This window comes from Prinia subflava, chromosome Z (assembly GCF_021018805.1).
Source record: "Prinia subflava isolate CZ2003 ecotype Zambia chromosome Z, Cam_Psub_1.2, whole genome shotgun sequence".
In the NCBI taxonomy this organism is placed as follows: domain Eukaryota; kingdom Metazoa; phylum Chordata; class Aves; order Passeriformes; family Cisticolidae; genus Prinia; species Prinia subflava.
In genome coordinates this window covers 853,997-870,108 of record NC_086283.1, presented here as the reverse complement: position 1 = coordinate 870,108, position 16,112 = coordinate 853,997, and the positions used below count along the sequence as shown (strand labels likewise).

The 16,112-nt window shown below is 36.6% G+C and overlaps 1 protein-coding gene across 9 annotated transcripts in view; it reads left to right on the top strand.

Moving 5' to 3' along the window:
* RAPGEF2 (Rap guanine nucleotide exchange factor 2) overlaps positions 1-16,112 on the top strand; it is a 194,276-nt gene that overhangs the window by 141,516 nt on the left and 36,648 nt on the right. For 7 of the 9 annotated variants that reach the window (XM_063421782.1, XM_063421778.1, XM_063421780.1 and 4 more), the window contains 2 exons: positions 6,435-6,566; positions 15,208-15,385. In XM_063421782.1, the coding sequence (XP_063277852.1) occupies positions 6,435-6,566; positions 15,208-15,385 (310 nt within the window). The remainder of the gene's footprint in view (positions 1-6,434; positions 6,567-15,207; positions 15,386-16,112) is intronic. The other 2 variants (XM_063421779.1, XM_063421781.1) reach the window with 2 other exon arrangements.

Below are 16,112 nucleotides of genomic sequence, written 5' to 3'. Positions count from 1 at the left end.
TAAAATACAACAGATGTACAAACATTTAATATTAAAAATGTTTTTATAAACGATCGAAATTAAATGTTAATAATTTTACATGATACTGAAGAATACTGCCTATGTGATCTACATTTTTGTAGTGCAATAAAAATATTAGGATTTCTTTTTTGGGTGGGTAAAAAATAATGAGAAAGACATAGTATAGCTTTTGTTTGCCTGCTGTTGTTCTCTGTCCATGGGGGGAAAAAAAAAAAAGAGAATCCCAAAATAAGTTTGTTGTAGTTTACTTACTTAGATTTTTGGGACTAAGTGTGTCATCTATAAAAGGAATAATAAAAATTTATTAAAAAATAATTTATTATGGTGTCTTTTATTGTATAGTAGCTTTTATTATTAAAGAGCGGCTAAAGAATAAGTGCTCACATGCATGTGTTTGGAGGTTGAAGAATCAGTGCTTGCTTGTGTTTCTTTAATTTCAGAAAATGGAAATTGAGGCTGTAAAGGTGATAGTTTGTGTTATGTCTACTTGCTTAGCCTGTCTCAGTGGCGCTTAATTACATATAAAATCATTCTTTGGGAGTTGCATAACAGAATGTTGCACCTTTGCTCTCTTTAATCCCATCTTCTTTGGAGATGTACTTCAGTCACTTTGCAGGCTTCATAAATCTTTCATAAAGTGCTGAGCAGCCTTCAGTAGAAGACCTTGTTTATAAAAGGCTTGCTGATATGTTTGCCTTAAAATGAGTGGTATATTGAAGCTTTCCAACCAGAATTCGTCTGGTAATTTAAAAATACATTCTTGTGTTTGTCTATCACATTGTTGCATTTATAGTTGTTTTCACATACAACTGCATTAAAAAAATATAAACCTTCAAATGAAAAAAACCTAACAAAACCTAAACCAGACCCCCAACTCCAAAACAAAAACAAAAACAAAAACCCACACCACACCCACAACTATTTAAAGAAAGAAAATGTTTTGGTGTAATTTCACTTATTTTTTGGCTGTTCTTGTACATTTTTAAGCTGTATCCAAGGCTTTTCATTTCTTCAGTAAACATTTCCAAAATGTATTTAATATTTTTAATATATTTGTAAATACTCATGGATAAGTCCAGTGATACCTTGAGTAGCAGATGCCTTTTATTATGAAAGGCACACTGTAGGGTAGGAGAAAACAATGATGTTCCTAAAATAGGAGGAACATATTCAGAGCAAAGTAATTGTTAGTTTTGCATGCCTAACATGGTGACTCACTTTGAGGGTGGGAGTAATAAAATGATGCTTTCAAGACAGGAAGATGTGATAGGGTTTATGGTATTGTGGAGTTCTAAATGGATATATATCTTTGCCCTTAAGGTAGTTTCACATAATTGTTTAAGTTTTCTTTTGGTTTAGGGTTTTCAAGAAGTAAAAATTGGCCGTTCCTAGGTGTATTGTTTTAACTGTGGTTTCTATCCACGTGTGCAATCTGTGTAAATGTGTGTACATATGTAGGTATACTTGTGTATTAAGAGCTACATTGTGAATATAAAATACTATTTTCACCTCTGTTAAATTAAGACCAAGCTTAGATGGTAACTATTTTATCAGGTCATGATTTGTGCTACAAACTTTTGTCCCTTTTATGTGTGATTAGACCTATGCATATATCACCTTAATGTTTGTCATTTACAAAGGTTGTGCTTGAGAGTGGGTTATCAGGACAGTTCCTGACCCTTTTAATGATTATTAATTATTTAAACTAGTGTACATATACTGTGTTTTGAAACTATGTTTACTTGAGAACAAATCATGCATTAATTTTTGTAAATTACCCTGCTACCTTTTTACTCTGTGTGTCAGTTCCTTCTGATGGTGTGACTAAAAGTGTTCAATAAAGAAGTTAAGAAATATTGTAGGTGTTTGCTTCAGCAAAGCTGTATTCGAGTGTGGTGCTTGTTATGTAAAATATACAAGCTGCTTTTGATCCTTATTACTTTGAATGACTTCCTAAAACTAGACGTCCTTTAATGGAAATGGAAAACAAGATGAAAGTGAGGATTCAGTTCTGATGCCATTTGTGGTGGTGTCAGTCTGTGCCAGGTGATGTTTCTGAGGCAGGGGTAGGTCCTTAGGCTTTCTCATACTGCTTGTGGTCTGGTGGATAAAGCATGTGCTAGATCTAGCCAGTCTGTGCTTCAAAACTTTTAATTTTACTGTTATACCAAGTGCTAAAGTCAGTACTAAACTACAGAATAGAACAATAGCTCAGTGCAAGCACATAGTGCTTAATCATTTAATAATGAAGTGATGCTCACAGCAAACATACCCATTGTTATGAAATCAACTGCCCAGAGATGGTTCGTAGCAAATTTTTTCACTGACTTATAATAGCATGGTTTCATGATGTTATTCTCATAATCATGTCCCACTGCAAGTAAGAAGTTGGATGTAAATATCCTGGTTTGGGGTAGACAGCTTTTTGCTGGTTGTTGAATGTTGCATTTTGTCCTTGTTCTGCTTAACTGAAAAACTTTTACCAAAGGTTTGGCTGGTATTTGGTTTCTGTGGCAGGGTTTTGGTAGTGTGTGTTGGCTTCTATGAGAAGCTGTCAGAAGCTCCCCACATGTTTATGGAGCCAAAGCCAGCTGGTTTCAAGATGGACCTGCCACTGGCCAAGGCTGGACTCATCAGTGATGGATGGTACCACCTCTGGGATAACACAGTTAAGAAAGGGGGTGAGGGGGGAACAAAAACTGTGCCATTGCAGCTACAGAAGAGAGGAGGGAGAATGTGACAGGGACAGCCCTGCAGACACCAAGGTCAGAGCAGAAAGAAGGGCAGGAGGTGCCCTGGGTGCCCCAGCAGAGATTTACCCAGCCTGTGGTGCAGATCATGGTGAGGCAGCTGTACCTGTGCAGCCTATGTTGATCCACAGGGAAGCAGAGATCCACCTGCAGCCTTTGAAGGACATCCACACCAGAACAGGTGGATGCCTGTGGAAAGCCCATGCTGAAGCAGGCTCCTGGCGAGATTTGTGACCCAGTGGAGAGAGAAGCTCACACTGGAACAGGTTTACTGGCAGGACTTGTGACCCCAGAGGGGACCCACACCAGAGCGATTTGTGAATTTGTGAGTCCATGGGAAGGGCTCACTTTGAAAACGATACTGGAGAACTGCCTCCTTTGGAATGAGAAGAGTGTGAGTCCTCCACCCGAGGAGGGAGGAGCAGTAGAACCAATGTGAGGTGAAATGACCACAGACCCCATTCCCTGCCCCTCCACACCACTACAAGGGAGGAGGTAGAGATTTTGTGAGTGAAGTTGAGCCTAGGATGAAGGGAAGGGTGGGAGGAAAGGATTAAGGTTTGGGTTTATTTTTCATTATCCTACTGATAATAAATTCAGTTAATTTGTCCTCAAATTGGGTCTTTTTTGCCCATGACAGTAACTGGTAAGTGTTCTCTCTTTGTACTTACCCATTGGCCTTTCATTGTATTTGCTCTCCCCTGTCCAGCTGAGGAAAGTGGCAGAGTGGCTTTGGTGGGCATCTGGTTTCAAGCCCACCACACTTGCATATAAGACTTTAGCAGGTGTGGGTTTTCATCGTTGTCAGTACTTTACGTTTTTCTCCATTGTGTACAATACAAATATCGTGTACAATTAAATATTTTAAACAGCAGTACGTGACTAAAATAGAGATGCGTGTATTTCTCACACACATTTTCCACTGAGTTTAAGTTTAAACTGAGTTTAAAGTTTCAGCTTATTTAATTTTTGTATTTTATTTTTTCCTTCATGCAGTCTCTCACCTTAACTTTGGGGGGTAGGGCAGTTGAAGTGGATGCCGCTTTCGGGCATGTAGCACAGAGATGTAGTGTTCTGCCAAGATGTGAGCATGTGCTTTCTGCTTGTAAATAGTCCTATTTGATTAGGATCAAAGTGACTAGTAAGGTTGCCTAAAGAAAAATGCCTGCTTCTGATCTTCTGTCACCATTTGGCAAGTCCAGCTCATGCAGCATGGCTTTGACTTGAGGAGTTACTCTGAAACCAGTAATCGCCAAGCATTCAGCTGATTGTCTACAGCCAGAAAGATTCAGAAGGCTTGCTTTTATTTGCAGTGTATTCTATCAGTTTTTGTGCAATCCTCTGCCTCTTCGTTTTGCCTGTGCAGTAGTGAAGTATAAATCCTTGCTGTTCATTTAAAACACTGAGTGCAAGCTATTAAACATATCTTGATTTCACTTTTTAACATACTAACTGGATTTGCTTTGATGAAAGGTTCTTTAAAATTTTTAATGCACTGGTAAAAATGAATGCAGTTGTAAATGACATGGAGATATTTTCAGGGCACTGTAAAATTGAATATTTTTGGCTGAGTGCCACGCTGTGTTCATATAACGTTCCCTATGGAGTTGATATTTATTTGGGATTGTGATAGTTAATGCTTTGTAAAAGGTAGAACTCTCAAATATATGTGTAAGTTATCATTAAATATGTAAATCTTAGATGATTTGTGGTTGTATCTTAAAATAATATGTAGGATTTCTACTTTGAAATAGATGTAGATTGCTTCAATTATGAGAGACCCTACTTTGAGAAGTAGTCAGCAACACGTTAGAAAAGCTGTGGCAGTTCATTTCCCTTCCATTCTGCCTATGGAATATGTACTTATTTGCAGAATGGCTCAAAACTGATTGAAAATGTGTAGTGGCCTGAATATTAGTATATATGTTTCCATTATGTGATAATTCAAACTTACAGATAGAAAAGTAAAGTAGCAAAGAAAACAGACACTATAATGTACTCCCTAATGCTGTATTTTCTCCTTCTGATACTTCATTAACAGTAGTGAGCATAACTAGATTTTTCTGGAGGCAGTATTCATGGCTGTGTGTATTAGAGTATTGCTTTTCTTAATTGCCTTTTCTTTGTTGATGAGATCAAGTCTAGCTCTGGGCTTACTGTAGCTTTTTAGGATTATTATATTTGGTTGCTGATTTTAGTCCCTCTTTCTGGTAAAATACTATGAAAAGTTATTTAAAACGTAGCATTTTTGCTATCACTGATGCAGTCATTCTGTCATAGCGAAGAAATCCTTTTCAGATGTATTAGAATAGGAAATGCCAGTCAGTCAAAATACAACTAAGGTTTGCAGTTGTCTGTAATTTCACTGCAAATCCTAAAGCCAAGGTTCTTTCAGGACATGTTCCATAAACAAGGAAACTTGTTCCATAAACAAGAACTAAACAAGGCAAACAGCAGTAAAATCATTCAGTATCTTTAGCTGTAGAGAGTTAATAATTTTTTCAAGCAAAATTTCTTGTGACTTGGAGTTGACTTTTTCCCCTAACCTTTTATATTGATCATCTTATTCTCTCTTAATGCTGAATGAGTCTTATTTCCATTTCCATCCAGGGAGAATGAGTGCCAAGGTAGCATTCAAAATTGACATGGATTGACACACTGCATGTGACATTTTTCATACAAACACACCTCCTTAGACATAAGAGTATCTGCCTTGTCTGAATTGAAACAAAATTATTAAACAAAGATTTTTGGTTTTAATTATTGAAGATTTTATTGCACCCCAAAATTGATACATTAACATACTTTTGTTAACTATCTGTGGCATGCAGGCTTCTTGGGGAGAAGAGTAATTTGCCCCTGAAAGAGCATTTAAATATTTCTTCAGTCAGCAAATATTTTACTTTGTCAGATTTCGCTTTCTGCAGTTTGGAAATGTTTACAGTTCTTAAAGATTTTCATGAAAGCTGTGGGCAGAAAGCAGTAGTGGAAATACATGTCACAAATCTTGGTGAATGATTGTTAAATGATCAAATATACTGTCTCAATTCATTCTTCAGCACTGCATGTGAGCAAACTAATTTCAGGGTTATAGCTCTTTGTAATTGTATCAGTCTTCCCACATTTCCTATTTGCTGTCGTATTATTTGGCTCAAAGTATAATGGACAGCTGAGTGACTTGGATTTTCTTTGTCTCTAATGTACTTTGTCAACTTGAGAAACAAGAGCTTTCCAAATCCAGAGCAGTGCTTGTTCATTTTTAAAGGAAGTATGTGACTTTACTCCCTTATTAATTCCCGTCCTGCAGGACACCATTGATTTTGGAAGTACACAATATTCATATGTATTTCAATTCCATCCAAGCCCCATAGCAAGCTACTGAAGACTTTTGGCATATTGCTTCACTAATGTTTGTCCTCAGATACATGTTTTTCTTAAATCTCTTATATTTGCAACAATTTAGTGGTATTTTGTGACCTCTGCATGAGTTAAAAAAGCTGCATAACTCATAACACATAACATAGCTACATAAGTTTCTGTGCTGCATTCTCAAGCCCCAGTGATTTTCTTGGCAGAGAGTAAAGTGTGACATGTATGATTTGAACTAATTTTGCTGTGTATCTCCCTCAAATTGTAATGATGCTTTTTCTGCTCCACCTATAGCTTCCTGCAGATTTCACAAAGCTGCACCTTACTGACAGTCTCCACCCACAGGTGACCCACGTTTCATCTAGTCACTCAGGATGTAGCATCACTAGTGATTCAGGAAGCAGCAGCCTTTCTGATATCTATCAGGTAAGATTGGAAGGGATGCTGATGGGAGGTGCAATTGCCAGCAGTTTTGCATTTAATAGCTGAATACCCTTGCTACTGCCTCTTGCCAGTTTTTAATCTGAAGAAATACACAATAGACTTCAAAAAACTACTTTTTGTTTGAATTGTAATGATTTCAGGCTTTAGATGTGTTGGGTTCATAATGTAGAACCTATTCAGTAGTGGGAAAAAAATATGGAGTGAGCAGCCTGTACTGGCCTGGCTTGAGTGCCATATTTTTATTTCCACACCTGTAGAAACGTGATGCCAGCCTCTTAAAAGTGCTTCCTCTCCTGGCCATCCTCAGAAAGGTGGGGGGGTTGAATAGGTGATGTTTTTTAAAGTTACATTTCTGAAGTGGCTTCTTCTTGTAAAGCTCTGTGCTAGTCATTTGGAACAGCTTGAGTTTAGAGAGACTCTGAAATGCATCCAGAGTTTAAATATAAGTTGGAAAAAAGTCTAAAGTGAAATAAAGTGAGGAATTACACCTTTTTCACTTGATGTTACGGTTCTTGTAATGTTGGGGGAGGAGCTGTCCTGATAGGGAAGTGTACCAATTTGTTACTCTGAGAGGAAGAAATTAAATCCAATTAAAATATATTTCTGTCAAAATAATCGTAAAGTAGTGAGACCACTTCAACATGAAGTACTGTTAACTAGAAGAGGAATAATGGTTTTCTGAGATGCTTCTGAAAATGCAAATGTAGTAGTTTAAAAAAGAAAAGCATATCTACAAATACGTAGAAGTTCAGCTGTGGTCATTGTTGTAGAATATAGTCGCTTTTGGGTGAATAAGCTTATAGGCTTCTTTTTGTGAAAGAAGACAGAGTATAAAAAGCTCAATTTAGACAGTAATTACAATAATACAGAGATTTATTTTTGCAAAACTATCAAATTAGCTGAACACTTTTTAGGCATTGCATGTGTCAGTCAAGTATGTTTGTCAGAATTTCTTCTGAAGCCAGGATTACTTTGAGATAGGATTTAGGTTTATAGTGTGAGAGTGAAGAAGATGTAAAATCAGTTTTGTTCTTCTAGTCTTCTATAGATTTTCATTCCTTTCATGACTAAGATTTCCACTCTAACAGAAAAATAACAAGTACCTCTAGAGACACAGCTGTACGTGGCATATAGTTAGAATCATACAGTTACTCTTGAGATATGTTGAAAGTAAACTTTTTGCAAAGACTTTCAGCTAAACGTTCATAACTGTGAAGAAGATCATTGAATTTATGTGGAATTTTAAAAAAATCCAAACAAACAATATTAAAAATCCTAAAGAAACCTCAGAAAAATATTTTTCTAGTTGCCAGCCTGGTCTATGACTCCTAGTAGTTTCATTTGCCATGTTGGAATCAACATAATGGTTGGTGTTTGGAAAGAGTTAATGGTTTACTGAAGTATTTATACAGAGAAAATTAACTTCTTAAGTATTCTTTTAAACTGAGTTTACAAACATAATGCATAATCCATTCTTAAAAATATTATCTAGTGTTTTCAATTAATCTGCAATTAATATTACATTTAAAGGTTGGCTCAGATGTATCAAGAACTGTGTAATTGCACAATGTCAAAGTATGAATAATAACCTATGTCCAGATCCACATCCACAAATATGCCATGTATTGTGGAATGCAATCTCATGTTTTTGTCTTAATACATATACTTGAAGGAATGTTTATTAATGAAATGGTAAATTCAGATGTGGAAACGGATAAGGCTCTTAAATTCTTGAATTTAACTTAATGGTACCAAATATTGTTTGCTTAGATTTCCCAAATTGTGGTAAATCGTTACTTTCTGGCCTCAGTTTCAGTGATAAAGGAATGTAATGTAGTAAAGGAATGTAATGTAGCGGTGTTAAGCTAGATTAAAGTACTGCCAAAAAAAATATCCCCAAACCAAAATAAAATGGCTGTAATTTGAATTCTCTAGGGCCAAATTAAGGATTTAAGAGATTTTTTTTTTAAACCAAGGGAGTAGATCCATCATTCTCTCTCAATTGTTTCCACTGTACTTCTCTCCCAAGTGTTTATTCAAAAAGAATAAACCATAACCAAGATATCAAGATGTTATTTTTTTTACTTCAAATTTGACAAGTCTTAGTTAAAGCTCATGATCATTGTGCCTTTGATTCTTATTTTCTGTACATAGTGGCATTTTTTCTGTTCAGTGGGGTGGACTTCTTTTCATTATGGTTAAGTAGAAAGCAATGATTTAGAAAGATCATCATCTTGTCTTGCAGTTGATAGAAATGTTTTAAAAAATATACTGTTATTTGGATCATTACTGTTGAAATCTGAGGTAATATGTCATGTTTTGCATCCTGTAAGTTTTAGTTCTGTAGCCTTAAGAGCAGCTGCTTCCAGTGAAAATACGTTCATGGCCTTTTAAGATTTTTTAAATAAATCATGAAGCTGAATCTTCAGATGCTTTCAGCATTGAACTGAGAATACTTCCTTTTAAATATTAATGCTGTATCTAAATTTGTTTGTCAAATGTTGCACATGAAAGAACTTCTTTTGGGATAAGAAGTACTTACCAAAATAAAATCAACCTTTGTGTTTACCCCATCCAAGTTGGAAAACCATATCAGGTGCCAGTTAGTAAGGTCCTTAAATGCTATTATTTTTATTTTAGGAAATAAGTTCAAGTGACGAACTCTGTAGGGTGACTTGAGAGGAAAGGGGATGCTGAATGTCAGTAGATCGTGTGTTGGCTTGTATTTGCCAAGAACAATTCCTTGCTTTTGCCTTTTTTTGACTTGGCAAAGCAAATAATTCACTGCTGCTGCTTCTCATACATGGCTGCTTGCTCTTGATTACCAGGCTTAGTTAATGATTCTTAAGTAATCACTATACCTGTTCCTATATGCTCCTATATGCTTCCTATACCTGCTTAATATATTACCAGATGATTGGAGAGTGAGGAGATCTGAGCTCACGAACATGTGTGATTTCCCCCTCCCTGTTTTGGGAAGCATTGTTGTGTTGGCACAGCACTTTGCCAGCCTTTCTTTGCCTTATCCTGTCCTCAGACTGGTGGCTTCCTGCCACACTTACATGCCCTCTGGTGCCTGCCCAGACACTACTGTCGGTACAGGAAACCAGGAACATCCTTTCTGAGACCCTCCCAGGATGTGTGTATTGCTTGGAAATTTTCGAGATGTCAGCTTTGTTTTCTCATGATTCTGATATGGTAGCTCCTAAAGGAAAGGTCCACCCTTCAGCAACTCTTCCTGAGGGAGACCAGTCCTTTGTCTCTCAAACCAGAGAGTCCACGCAGCCTGCCCTCTAGTCATTATATACAAAATAAAGAGGTTTTACCTTAAGATAAAGCCAGTCTTTTTGACGCTGCTGAAGTGCAGGTGTCTGGCTAATGCCAGAACGGCTGGAACAGCTCAGGTAAATTGTCCTGTGAACTGCAAACCTTGCATTTTCAACGAAGCCCTGTGCAGTTTCTTATCACTTCTGTAAATTCAGGGCCTCTTGATCTACTCTGTAATTTCCAGAGTCCATGTTCTGTGTGCCTGTGATCTTGGCAGATGTTGCTCTGTTCCGAGAAAGAGGCAATTAGTGGCAGTAAGAGACGATGCTGTTCCTGGTGTGTGTTGTCTGGATTGCTACACATTTCTATCTTTAGCGAGGAAAACTGCTCAGACTGACTTCTGTGACACATGTGGGCTGCTGTGTTGTAGATTTGGGGGTAGATAGTGAAAGAACGAATACAGAGAGTGCTGTGAAAAATCTTGGACTGAAAGAGTTTGAAGGTATTTCAGGGACATTTGCACTCGTGTCAATGTAGTATGAAAAAGCAATGTTACTACCTTAGATTGTGTATGATTTCTGTACATGTAATAATTATAGTTGATTGTAGTACATATGGTAAGTATTTAATGAACAAATGCATATTATAGTTGGATGGATAGAATTTTATGTTAATTTATTGATATTGTAAACTTTTACTCAGTCATCTGAAAGCTAATTTAAAATAAAACCCCTTACATGATTTCTCTCTGTGGAGACACTGAATCTAATGTGTCTATATGACATTAGGGATTATTTTAAGCTAATGTGGCTTTTGCAAATCTGCATGAGACAGGTAGAGCCATTGTTCTTGGTGTTTTGTATTGGTATCAGCTTAAAAATTAGAAAGTAAAAAGTGAGTAGTTTTGGTAATAGACATTCTTAGAATAGACATTCATATTTTAATTTTTTAGTTCACTTTTTAGCCCTTAAATGATAGTTGTTGAAAAGTAATGTGGAGATGGTGCTTTTGAGCTGAGCATGACTTCTTTCTTTGTTAGCTTCATGGAATTGAAGGACTGTACCAGGCAGTTCTGGTTTGTGCAGGAAATTTCTTCTAGTCTTGCTTTTTTTTTTTTTTTTTTTTCCTTTTTGTCCCTGGTATTTTTCTCTTTCATGTTTGCAGATTTTGGATTGTTGATTTAGGTGGTAACAATAGATACAAGGAGAATTTAGTCTTCAGAACGGTACATGTTTCCAAAAGAAATTAATGAATATAAAATTATATCAAAAAAAGGAAAGGTTAGAACTGTCTGTTTAAAATACTAAGAAATCAGTGGGTTGCTTTTACTTTCTAGTTTCTTCTCTTTGTTTTCATCAGCTGGAAATTTTTCCCAAACCAGTATAGAAAGAAAACCGTGGAGGCCATTTAAAACAGAGTCAGTCGTCTTGTAAGCAGCTCTCCAAGTCTTCCCACTTTCTCTCCCTTAGTAAGGGTGGGGTGTGTGGATGGAATTGTTTCACTGGAGAGAGTCACTTGATTGTGTAAAGGTAGAGATCGCCCTTGACCTGTTCTAATCTATTTCTCAAGAAACTCAAAAATTTATTGGAGGAGGAGGAAGGGAGGCAGTAAATGGAGTAATCTTCTTTAGCAGCTCGTGTAGTCAAACACCTCTCTCATTATGTTCATCTTCATGGTGGCTCTAAAAGAATGAAAGACAAGAAAAATGAAAAGTTAAGATTAACCCATTTCCTCTCCTGCCAATCTAAAGTGACCAGAAGGGTTCACCATTTCCCCAGTCTGCCCTAGGGAGAATGAATGCTGTTCTTCTTTTCTTAATCCTCCCCTTCTTCTCCATGTCAGTCAATGAACCAAAGGCTAACCAAGAACTTAGACAAGGCTTCTTTGAGTTTACGTATTTTCCCTGGTTCTTTCATAGTATTTATTTAATTAGTGGTTATCACTCAAATCTGGAAGCATGTTTGGGCTTCAAGATCCTCAGCAGTTGAAGCAACTAGTTTTTTATTGGTCCAGTATTAACTTTTATAGCCACTGCTTAAAATTGGTCAGAATCTCCTTAGGTGTCAAATATGAAATACTTCTTCAACTCAGGCTTAAAAACGTCTGTCTTAGTCTCTTAACTCTCATGTTGGTGATGTGACAAATAAAATGTTAGGCTGTCACTATAACAAGATTCCTTTGAGGCTCCAAAAATTTTCTCCACAGTTGGAAAGCTGACACAAGAAATTTGCTATCACAGTTGGTATTCAGACTGTGGACAGACATTCTTTTATTCTTCAGGCTGCAACCAACATTTTTATTGCATGCAAGCTTTTTAGATTTATATAAGTGAAACTAATTTCTCTTACTGCCCAAGAAGCAAAGTACAGCATGCACCCAGTAATGGCAGTTTTGAGGTGTATTTCATCCTTGGTTACGTGCCCTGAGAAGATCTAAGCCTCATGATTGACAGTAGTACAAATTCTGTTGGATATCCATCTTGTGTTTGGGTTTTCAGTGGCTGAGGTTCATAAGGAATCCCCTATGCCCAAAGGAGCTCATGGGGGTTTCCCCTTTAGTCTTAGACAGATGCAAGGCTGTTGCTTAATAACCAAGGGTTCTTGTGCAGACATGTTTGGTTTTTCTCACACAGGAGGGGGTACAAAGGCACTCAGAGTAGTTGGGTCATGAAGTTTAATGTCTCAGCAAGAGGACCTTGAATACTTGATATCATACATGCTGCTATTAAACCTAAAAAAAGCTATTTGTGATGTATAAAACACAAGGAGCCCTCAAGGTTTTCTTTGTTTTCTGGTTTGTTTTTTTGGTTTGATTTTTGTTTGGTTGAGGTTTTCTTTGGGGGGGGTGCATTTGTTTGGTTTGATTTTTGTCTTGTTTTGTTTTGTCATGCAGAAAGGCTGCACTTGTCTTTCTCTGTCATCTTTTGCATGATCATAGCAATTTCAGAAAGTTGTTTGAAAACATGCATTTTTTTTTCCTCAAAAGATGTTCTGAAAGGTGTCCTAAATTAACAAGCTTTCTTATTACTTTGTGGATTGTTGCATTCAATGCTGAGTTTCTTTGTTGCAATGGTTTGGAGTTTTTGATAGGAAGCTAGAAATAGCTGCTTTGCATCCACCAATATCTTCAGTTGTAAAAAAAAAAAAAAAAAAAAAATCCCAAAAAAACCCCACAAAAAACCCCACAAAAAAACCACAACAAACAAAACAAAACAAAAAAAACCACACAAAAATAAAACCAACAAAAAACCACACACAGAAAGTGTAAGTAGTGATCATCTTTGGGAAATCTTGTAGCCTTTAGTAGTATTTGTAAAGTGTTTTCGGAGTCCAAAGGTACATTCAGTTCAATGTCAGAATTTGTTTTAAATAGCATCAACATTTCCTGATAACAGAGCTTCAAGAGTTCTCCAGTTTTGTTTCATTGCTTTAAGACACTTAAACAACTTGTCTTTTAATAATCAGATTTTGTACAATCGGTGGAAGTTTCTCATCTGTGTAACTAAATTGAGATCTGCATTCATTTTGCTAACATGCTTTTGAGAGAGCTTAATCTGGGCAGGTAGGAGGGGCTCTTGTTAGTGATGGGGAGATTTGTAAAACTGACTGTGAATCAGTCCCACTGTCACTGGAATTGTCACTGTTGGAAATTCAGATTCTGACGGATTGGTGTCATAAGCTGTGTGTCTACTGACTCATCACCACTAATTTTTCCACCAGTCACTTTTGATGAAGGCTATTTTGAAAAAGTAGTTACAACAACTGTTTCAAATGTATCACAGGGAATCTGCATGTTAAACACAGTAAAACTGCTGATAATAATACTGCTATCCATGCTATGTTTTGGGATTTGTTTCTATGCCAGTAACATCTTTCCTTATCCTGGTTAAAAAATGAGCAGCATTTTTTCTTGACAAAAGCAAAACCAAAAGAGCCACTAATTCCTCAAAACAAACAACAACAACTAAAAAAAGCCCAAACCAAAACCACAAAGTGAGAATAATTTGAATATTGCATAGATGCTGTTATCATGCTTTTTATATTAACAAGGCCCAGTTACAAAGCCTGTGTTGTGCTGTCGGACAGAAGCATTTAAGACTCTCACTAGCTGCCCCCTGATCCCTCTCCAGCCATATGCTGCTGTTCATGAGGTGGCTGTGTATAGCAGCATTAAAGTGACAGATGTCAGCCACAGATAGGAAGGCAGGAATAGGGAAGATGATTCTACAGAATTACCAATGCAATTTCTCTTACCTTCTCTGTGTTCAGAGAGTGACCTAGTTTTGTGGGTTGCCTATTTTACCAGTCTGAGATGGACTGATGAAACAAGCTTTAGTAGGTGTGTTTGTCCCATGTATTATTTTTAAAGTACACGTGAATGCATTGTGTGCTTCCAAAGTCTCAGAAACAAACCACCTCTTTAAGGCCTGTGAAACTGGATTTCTCAAGCCATGGCTTAAAATTTGCTCATTAGAAGCTTGCATTTTCCTTAAAAATTGTCAGTACTGAGCCTTGGCAGCAGCCGTGGTATTAAGTCGGGTTCTGAGAAAAAGCAGCTGTATCAGCCATGATAGACAAATGTGGGATTTATTAAAGTGTTCGGTCTTCAAACTGAATCATTAAAATATATTTACCTTTAGGTGCTATACTAATGACCTCAAGCTATATCCAGACTGTATTTTCATTCATTTTAATGTGATTTAAAGGAAGTTAAGTTTGACAGATATTCTGAGTGTAGTGCATCTGTGATGTTTAAGCAATGACTTAGCGTTTTTTCTGCATCTGTAAATTCGGAGACAGTTTATCAACAAACTAAATCCATATTTAACTATGTTCAACTGGAACTGTAAAAGAAAAATACAATCCTAGGTGACTGAGAGATTGCAAAATTCCTGTAGCATTTTGATGTCGTTCATATTTCCCCAAATTGTCTGTTTAAAATTATATCACTTTCCTAAGTGTCTGAAAATGTAGATTTGGGGTGAGCGCATAAGTTGTCAAACAAACTGTTTATTGAAGAAAAATTTATTCAGTTAACAGTCTAAGACATTGTTGCTTGAAATGTAGCAGCCTTCAATGCCCCCCAGACCCATAGGTTAAATAATATTTTTGAATCCATTGTACATATGACTGACTGAAACAAATGTTAAAGGTCCTGTTTAAACACAGTGGGTTTGGATTGATCAATTGTTAGTTGTTTTAAAAAGATATATAAAGAAAAAAGCAATATAAAAATACTGGATAAATTTGAGTGATATGCTAGATGATAGAATTCATCTCTGTACATTTAACCAGAAAACTGCAGCAGTAAAGAATACATTTGAATGTTTGAATTTAATCGTTTATGTGTTAATTAGGCTACAGAAAGTGAGGCTGGTGATATGGATCTCAGTGGATTGCCAGAGACAGCAGTGGATTCTGAGGATGATGATGATGAAGAAGACATTGAAAGGGCATCAGATCCTTTGATGAGTAGGGATATTGTTAGAGACTGCTTGGAGAAAGATCCAATAGACAGGACAGATGATGACATTGGTAAGTATTGCGATGTACTAAACAATTGTCAAACATGTTCTTTTTCACCTCCAAAAATTTACTTTTTGAGCTTGTGGTTTTATTTTAATCATTGGCCTTTGTAGTTGGTAAGTTTAGTGTTTATTATTCTTGTTTTCAATGTAAGTATATATATAATGTGAACAAGTACAGCCAAAGAAGAGGAAAATGCATATAATATGGATGAAACCTATTACTTGCTGGCCCTTTTGATCTCAAGCTTCAGCTGCTAATTGATATCAGAGCAGGTTTATGAAGGAAACGTCGTTGAAAACTGGAAAACAGAGAGAACGTTGGCAAAGGCAACATTAATGTCAACATCACTTCTCACAGTATATTTTTAATTGTCAGTTGTGACATTGTGACTTGACATTTGTTGCAAACATTGGAACCTTTAAAACCTTAACATAAATGTGCATCTAATCAAACTAATTTGCTGTGTTAACATACACAGCAAATACATTGAAAGCAAAGCAGAACTAGAATCCAAATTTTAATCTAATCTGTTTCACTGGGTGAGATATTTTTCTTTTATTGAAGTATGACTAAATGATGATTAAGGTTGATTATCAGATGATTAAGGGACTAGAGCATCTCTTATGCAAGGACGGTGTAAGAGAACTGAGGACTGTTCAGCCTGGAGAAGATTCAGGGGATCTCATTAATGTATACAAATACCCTGGCGTGGGGCTGTAAAGATGATGGAGCC